The sequence below is a fragment of the Hippocampus zosterae genome, chromosome 1 (assembly GCF_025434085.1).
Source record: "Hippocampus zosterae strain Florida chromosome 1, ASM2543408v3, whole genome shotgun sequence".
NCBI classification, from domain to species: Eukaryota; Metazoa; Chordata; class Actinopteri; order Syngnathiformes; family Syngnathidae; genus Hippocampus; species Hippocampus zosterae.
This window is the reverse complement of record NC_067451.1, coordinates 36,763,234-36,772,073: the sequence shown is the minus strand read 5'-3', so window position 1 is coordinate 36,772,073 and position 8,840 is coordinate 36,763,234. Positions and strand designations below refer to the sequence as shown.

Genomic DNA, 8,840 nt, shown 5'->3' with positions numbered 1-8,840 from the left:
TGTGTTTAAGTGTGTTTAACTTTCGACTCACTTTTCATTTGGAAAACTAGTGGCCAACTTCGGTACTTAACACACTTTTAACACACTTTCAGTGACGTCATTGTGCAGGACCTCAAATGTCATCTTTTTCGGACTGACTCACACATTTTCCCCGCCCTCGTCCTGATAAGTCACATCAATTAGCAGTGACACAAAATCCAACATGTGAAGCAGCCAGACAATCCTACTCTCAAACACGACCACGCATGGATGACCATCGGGTAAGCAATTCCTTTTCGTTTATCTTACCGTAACATAGAAGTTGTTTAATATAACCGTGTTTAACAGTGCCCACCAAAGGTAATATCATTCAATAAGACAGCTAGCTAGCTAGCTAGCTAGCTCGATCGTTAGCATGCTAATAAGCTTCCAGTAAAAGTAATGTGGACATGTCCTGCAGGCAAGGTTCTGGAAAACTTTTCTAAATATTTAACAACACAGTCTGTGGAACTTGGTTTTGGTGCCATATGTTTATTTCAGTGCAGTATTTGTTTTATTCGATTGCAGTTAATTTAAAGTAGTTAGTACAGGTAGCCTAATGAAAGTGGGCCAGGCACTTCTAGCATTTACGCTAAGCCCGGTGTATTTACACTGTTTATTCTTGTGCTGATTCAATTGTACACCGTTTCAATGAAAAAACAAACAAACGTTTGCAATGAAATTATAGCAGAATTCAGCTTTGTTGGTACATTTGGTCAAGACAATATTGTGTTACTCTATTTTAATTTTACATTGTTATCTGCCTGACAAATGGTTTGCCCGAATCTATTAGTCTGACCAGCAAATGTTTGATTAATTGAATTTTTGTATTTTTGAGGAAGAAAATAATATTCCTTTGGCTCAGTACTTTCTGAGCCAAAATAAGTGCTGCCATAATATTGTGCTTGCTTGTCTGGCTGACTTCTTCTCACTTTCCATTGTAGATGTTTACTGGTGGTGATAATCTCACAAAGAAGAACCAGACTGAGCCCTGAATCTGAGGCTGCTCCTTTTATCTGGAGTCAACAAGCCTTGTTTGAAAGCCCAGTGGATCAATGATTATAAAGGTATGCTATCAATCTACCTGCTATCTAATTCTTATGGCTACCGCAAGCACATGACAAGAGCTGCAACCAAAGCCTGTCACAGTGACAGATTTTATTCGTACATTGTATTTACCCCAAAAATGTCACAATAAACAGCATGTTTTTTTTATGCCATTGATCATATTGGAGCAAAAATAATTGAAGTACTTTTGAAGAAAATGTTTAGCAGCCATTATCATTCAATTATTGAGAATATTGTATTGCCATGTAGAACTAGGAATATCTTATTTATGTTGCAGACACCAAGTGAAAGGTACCTGATTGAACCCTCTGGAGACCAAGAATGGAGTGAGAGATCCACTTCATCCTTACAACAGGTTACTACTTCTTATCATGATATACTAGGTTTGAGTTTTCAGCTTTCTTTGACAAACACAGGAGAAGTTATAAATCACAAACATAGACTCTCCATGATTTCAGTCGTCATGTCCTCATATTTCTTTAGACCTGAAAAACCTGAGTGTGTTTCAGGTGACATGACTTTTGTCTTAACTCTGGAGAGCCTGTGTTCGAATGTCCCCATATTGCTGTTATTCAGAGCTGAACAGTGTTAACTTTCTATATTGTGGTACATTATTCCCAAATTCTCCTGTGAGCAATGTTCAATGAGAAATAATGTTTATTCATTTCTTAACTGGTCAGAATGAAGAATGCTGAATATTTTGACACCGTAATGTTATGTTGCAGACACCAAGTGACCTGACTGAACCCTCTGGAGACCATGAATGGAGTGAGAGATCCACTTCATTCTTACAACAGGTTACTACTTCTTATCATGATATACTAGGTTTGAGTTTTCAGCTTTCTTTGACAAACACAGGAGAAGTTCTAAATCAGAAACATAGACTCTCCATGATTTCAGTCGTCATGTCCTCATATTTCTTTAGACCTGAAAAACCTGAGTGTGTTTCAGGTGACATGACTTTTGCCTTAACCTAACTCTGGAGAGCCTGTGTTCGAATGTCCCCATATTGCTGTTCCACAGAACTGAACAGTGTTAACTTTCTATAGTGTGGTATATTCATCCCAAACTCTCCCGTGAGCAATGTTCAATGATAATTAATGTTTATTCATTTCTTAACTGGTCAGAATGAAGAATGCTGAAACTTTTGACACTGTAATGTTGTTATGTTGCAGACATCAAGTGACAGGTACCTGACTGAACCCTCTGGAAACCAAGAATGGAGTGAGAGATCCACTTCATCCTTACAACAGGTTACTACTTCTTATCATGATATACTAGGTTTGAATTTTCAGTGTTCTTTGCCAAACACAGGAGAAGTTATAAATCAGAAACATGGACTCTCCATGATTTCAGTCGTCATGTCCTCATATTTCTTTAGACCTGAAAAACCTGAGTGTGTTTCAGGTGACATGACTTTTGCCTTAACCTAACTCTGGAGAGCCTGTGTTCGAATGTCCCCATATTGCTGTTCCACAGAACTGAACAGTGTTAACTTTCTATAGTGTGGTATATTCATCCCAAACTCTCCCGTGAGCAATGTTCAATGATAATTAATGTTTATTCATTTCTTAACTGGTCAGAATGAAGAATGCTGAATATTTTGACACCGTAATGTTATGTTGCAGACACCAAGTGACCTGACTGAACCCTCTGGAGACCATGAATGGAGTGAGAGATCCACTTCATTCTTACAACAGGTTACTACTTCTTATGATATACTAGGTTTGAGTTTTCAGCTTTCTTTGACAAACCAAGGAGAAGTTATAAATCAGAAACATGGACTCTCCATGATTTCAGTCGTCATGTCCTCATATTTCTTTAGACCTGAAAAACCTGAGTGTGTTTCAGGTGACATGACTTTTGTCTTAACTTAACTCTGGAGAGCCTGTGTTCGAATGTCCCCATATTGCTGTTCCACAGAGCAGAACAGTGTTAACTTTCTATAGTGTGGTACATTACTCCCAAATTCTCCTGTGAGCAATGTTCAATGAGAAATAATGTTTTTTTCATTTCTTAACTGGTCAGAATGAAGAATGCTGAATATTTTGACACCGTAATGTTGTTATGTTGCAGACACCAAGTGAAAGGTACCTGACTGAACCCTCTGGAGACCAAGAATGGAGTGAGAGATCCACTTCATCCTTACAACAGGTTACTACTTTTTATCATGATATACTAGGTTTGAATTTTCAATGTTCTTTGACAAACACAGGAGAAGTTATAAATCAGAAACATGGACTCTCCATGATTTCAGTCGTCATGTCCTCATATTTCTTTAGACCTGAAAAACCTGAGTGTGTTTCAGGTGACATGACTTTTGCCTTAACCTAACTCTGGAGAGCCTGTGTTCGAATGTCCCCATATTGCTGTTCCACAGAACTGAACAGTGTTAACTTTCTATAGTGTGGTATATTCATCCCAAACTCTCCCGTGAGCAATGTTCAATGATAATTAATGTTTATTCATTTCTTAACTGGTCAGAATGAAGAATGCTGAAACTTTTGACACCGTAATGTTGTTATGTTGCAGACATCAAGTGACAGGTACCTGACTGAACCCTCTGGAAACCAAGAATGGAGTGAGAGATCCACTTCATCCTTACAACAGGTTACTACTTCTTATCATGATATACTAGGTTTGAATTTTCAGTGTTCTTTGCCAAACACAGGAGAAGTTATAAATCAGAAACATGGACTCTCCATGATTTCAGTCGTCATGTCCTCATATTTCTTTAGACCTGAAAAACCTGAGTGTGTTTCAGGTGACATGACTTTTGCCTTAACCTAACTCTGGAGAGCCTGTGTTCGAATGTCCCCATATTGCTGTTCCACAGAACTGAACAGTGTTAACTTTCTATAGTGTGGTATATTCATCCCAAACTCTCCCGTGAGCAATGTTCAATGATAATTAATGTTTATTCATTTCTTAACTGGTCAGAATGAAGAATGCTGAATATTTTGACACCGTAATGTTATGTTGCAGACACCAAGTGACCTGACTGAACCCTCTGGAGACCATGAATGGAGTGAGAGATCCACTTCATTCTTACAACAGGTTACTACTTCTTATGATATACTAGGTTTGAGTTTTCAGCTTTCTTTGACAAACCAAGGAGAAGTTATAAATCAGAAACATGGACTCTCCATGATTTCAGTCGTCATGTCCTCATATTTCTTTAGACCTGAAAAACCTGAGTGTGTTTCAGGTGACATGACTTTTGTCTTAACTTAACTCTGGAGAGCCTGTGTTCGAATGTCCCCATATTGCTGTTCCACAGAGCAGAACAGTGTTAACTTTCTATAGTGTGGTACATTACTCCCAAATTCTCCTGTGAGCAATGTTCAATGAGAAATAATGTTTTTTTCATTTCTTAACTGGTCAGAATGAAGAATGCTGAATATTTTGACACCGTAATGTTGTTATGTTGCAGACACCAAGTGAAAGGTACCTGACTGAACCCTCTGGAGACCAAGAATGGAGTGAGAGATCCACTTCATCCTTACAACAGGTTACTACTTTTTATCATGATATACTAGGTTTGAATTTTCAATGTTCTTTGACAAACACAGGAGAAGTTATAAATCAGAAACATGGACTCTCCATGATTTCAGTCGTCATGTCCTCATATTTCTTTAGACCTGAAAAACCTGAGTGTGTTTCAGGTGACATGACTTTTGCCTTAACCTAACTCTGGAGAGCCTGTGTTCGAATGTCCCCATATTGCTGTTCCACAGAACTGAACAGTGTTAACTTTCTATAGTGTGGTATATTCATCCCAAACTCTCCCGTGAGCAATGTTCAATGATAATTAATGTTTATTCATTTCTTAACTGGTCAGAATGAAGAATGCTGAATATTTTGAAACCGTAATGTTATGTTGCAGACACCAAGTGACCTGACTGAACCCTCTGGAGACCATGAATGGAGTGAGACATCCACTTCATTCTTACAACAGGTTACTACTTCTTATCATGATATACTAGGTTTGAGTTTTCAGCTTTCTTTGACAAACACAGGAGAAGTTATAAATCAGAAACATGGACTCTCCGTGATTTCAGTCGTCATGTCCTCATATTTCTTTAGACCTGAAAAACCTGAGTGTGTTTCAGGTGACATGACTTTTGTCTTAACCTAACTCTGGAGAGCCTGTGTTCGAATGTCCCCATATTGCTGTTCCACAGAGCAGAACAGTGTTAACTTTCTATAGTGTGGTACATTACTCCCAAACTCTCCTGTGAGCAATGTTCAATGAGAAATAATGTTTATTCATTTCTTAACTGGTCTGAATGAAGAATGCTGAAACTTTTGACACTGTAATGTTGTTATGTTGCAGACATCAAGTGACAGGTACCTGACTGAACCCTCTGGAAACCAAGAATGGAGTGAGAGATCCACTTCATCCTTACAACAGGTTACTACTTCTTATCATGATATACTAGGTTTGAATTTTCAATGTTCTTTGACAAACACAGGAGAAGTTATAAATCAGAAACATGGACTCTCCATGATTTCAGTCGTCATGTCCTCATATTTCTTTAGACCTGAAAAACCTGAGTGTGTTTCAGGTGACATGACTTTTGCCTTAACCTAACTCTGGAGAGCCTGTGTTCGAATGTCCCCATATTGCTGTTCCACAGAACTGAACAGTGTTAACTTTCTATAGTGTGGTATATTCATCCCAAACTCTCCCGTGAGCAATGTTCAATGATAATTAATGTTTATTCATTTCTTAACTGGTCAGAATGAAGAATGCTGAATATTTTGACACCGTAATGTTGTTGCAGACACCAAGTGACCTGACTGAACCCTCTGGAGACCATGAATGGAGTGAGAGATCCACTTCATTCTTACAACAGGTTACTACTTCTTATCATGATATACTAGGTTTGAGTTTTCAGCTTTCTTTGACAAACACAGGAGAAGTTATAAATCAGAAACATGGACTCTCCATGATTTCAGTCGTCATGTCCTCATATTTCTTTAGACCTGAAAAACCTGAGTGTGTTTCAGGTGACATGACTTTTGTCTTAACCTAACTCTGGAGAGCCTGTGTTCGAATGTCCCCATATTGCTGTTCCACAGAGCAGAACAGTGTTAACTTTCTATAGTGTGGTACATTACTCCCAAACTCTCCTGTGAGCAATGTTCAATGAGAAATAATGTTTATTCATTTCTTAACTGGTCAGAATGAAGAATGCTGAAACTTTTGACACCCTAATGTTGTTATGTTGCAGACATCAAGTGACAGATACCTGACTGAACCCTCTGGAAACCAAGAATGGAGTGAGAGATCCACTTCATCCTTACAACAGGTTACTACTTCTTATCATGATATACTAGGTTTGAATTTTCAATGTTCTTTGCCAAACACAGGAGAAGTTATAAATCAGAAACATGGACTCTCCATGATTTCAGTCGTCATGTCCTCATATTTCTTTAGACCTGAAAAACCTGAGTGTGTTTCAGGTGACATGACTTTTGTCTTAACTTAACTCTGGAGAGCCTGTGTTCGAATGTCCCCATATTGCTGTTCCACAGAGCAGAACAGTGTTAACTTTCTATAGTGTGGTACATTACTCCCAAACTCTCCCGTGAGCAATGTTCAATGATAATTAATGTTTATTCATTTCTTAACTGGTCAGAATGAAGAATGCTGAATATTTTGACACCGTAATGTTATGTTGCAAACACCAAGTGACCTGACTGAACCCTCTGGAGACCATGAATGGAGTGAGAGATCCACTTCATTCTTACAACAGGGCTCTACTTCTTATGATATACTAGGTTTGAGTTTTCAGCTTTCTTTGACAAACACAGGAGAAGTTATAAATCAGAAACATGGACTCTCCATGATTTCAGTCGTCATGTCCTCATATTTCTTTAGACCTGAAAAACCTGAGTGTGTTTCAGGTGACATGACTTTTGTCTTAACCTAACTCTGGAGAGCCTGTGTTCGAATGTCCCCATATTTCTGTTCCACAGAGCAGAACAGTGTTAACTTTCTATAGTGTGGTACATTACTCCGAAACTCTCCTGTGAGCAATGTTCAATGAGAAATAATGTTTATTCATTTCTTAACTGGTCAGAATGAAGAATGCTGAAACTTTTGACACCGTAATGTTGTTATGTTGCAGACATCAAGTGACAGGTACCTGACTGAACCCTCTGGAAACCAAGAATGGAGTGAGAGATCCACTTCATCCTTACAACAGGTTACTACTTCTTATCATGATATACTAGGTTTGAATTTTCAATGTTCTTTGACAAACACAGGAGAAGTTATAAATCAGAAACATGGACTCTCCATGATTTCAGTCGTCATGTCCTCATATTTCTTTAGACCTGAAAAACCTGAGTGTGTTTCAGGTGACATGACTTTTGCCTTAACCTAACTCTGGAGAGCCTGTGTTCGAATGTCCCCATATTGCTGTTCCACAGAACTGAACAGTGTTAACTTTCTATAGTGTGGTATATTCATCCCAAACTCTCCCGTGAGCAATGTCCAATGATAATTAATGTTTATTCATTTCTTAACTGGTCAGAATGAAGAATGCTGAATATTTTGACACCGTAATGTTATGTTGCAGACACCAAGTGACCTGACTGAACCCTCTGGAGACCATGAATGGAGTGAGAGATCCACTTCATTCTTACACCAGGTTACTACTTCTTATCATAATATACTAGGTTTGAGTTTTCAGCTTTCTTTGACAAACACAGGAGAAGTTATAAATCAGAAACATGGACTCTCCATGATTTCAGTCGTCATGTCCTCATATTTCTTTAGACCTGAAAAACCTGAGTGTGTTTCAGGTGACATGACTTTTGTCTTAACCTAACTCTGGAGAGCCTGTGTTCGAATGTCCTCATATTGCTGTTCCACAGAACTGAACAGTGTTAACTTTCTATAGTGTGGTATATTCATCCCAAACTCTCCCGTGAGCAATGTTCAATGATAATTAATGTTTATTCATTTCTTAACTGGTCAGAATGAAGAATGCTGAATATTTTGACACCGTAATGTTATGTTCCAGACACCAAGTGACCTGACTGAACCCTCTGGAGACCATGAATGGAATGAGAGATAAATTCTCAAAATTCTCAAATTTTCAAAATTCTCATTATTTCCTGGAATATCTTATTTTGATTATTTTATTTTTCCATTTTTAATAAATAATGCCTTCTTTTACAGGTGGGAATAAGAGACGCACGTGGACAGATGATGAAGTGAAGGCTGTTGAGCGACATATATTTGATTTCATAACAAGCCATAAAGTTTCAGGTAAAACGAGCTGGGAGTCCTGTCTCCACGCAGAGCCAGCAGCTCTGAAAGACAGAGGCTGGGTGTCCATCAAAAACTACATCCACAACAGGATATAACTGCATTAAAAAGGGAAATGAATGGCTAGTCCATTTAAATGCGAGCACGTCTGGTTACATTTCAGTTCAAGTTAACTAAAGTAATAGCAATGGTGCATTTAGGGTGGGATGGTCAATTATGGATTTCATATTTGTTGTTTAATACTGTGTTTCACGTTTGTTGTTTCATGATCTTCAAGAGCAATTTGGAAAATCCTTGAAGATGTATGAACATGTAAATTATACTGTATATCAGGCATGTCCCGATCTGGGCCTGGAGGGCCACTGTCATGCCTGTTTTCCAGCTCTCCCGGCTGCATCACACCTGTTTCAGATGATCAGTTCATCAGTCAGCTCTGATGCAGCACTAGAACATCCTGGGAGAGCTGGAA

At 38.4% G+C, this 8,840-nt stretch overlaps 1 protein-coding gene across 8 annotated transcripts; it reads left to right on the top strand.

Moving 5' to 3' along the window:
• Window positions 1-842: 842 nt before the first annotated feature.
• On the top strand, window positions 843-8,479 carry LOC127597523 (uncharacterized). 8 transcript variants are annotated; one of them, XM_052060614.1, is made up of 10 exons: window positions 843-1,085; window positions 1,364-1,441; window positions 2,262-2,339; window positions 3,163-3,240; window positions 3,619-3,696; window positions 4,520-4,597; window positions 5,423-5,500; window positions 5,874-5,945; window positions 7,224-7,301; window positions 8,124-8,354. In XM_052060614.1, exons 1-10 carry the CDS (start codon window positions 1,074-1,076, stop codon window positions 8,175-8,177), a joined length of 684 nt encoding a protein of 227 aa, XP_051916574.1. In that variant the 5' UTR covers window positions 843-1,073; the 3' UTR covers window positions 8,178-8,354. The 8 variants fall into 8 exon arrangements, with proteins under 8 accessions (XP_051916574.1, XP_051916584.1, XP_051916601.1 ...); XM_052060624.1 differs by lacking the exon at window positions 7,224-7,301 and adding an exon at window positions 6,324-6,401; XM_052060641.1 differs by lacking the exon at window positions 5,423-5,500 and having other exon boundaries at window positions 8,124-8,471.
• Window positions 8,480-8,840: the final 361 nt, after the last annotated feature.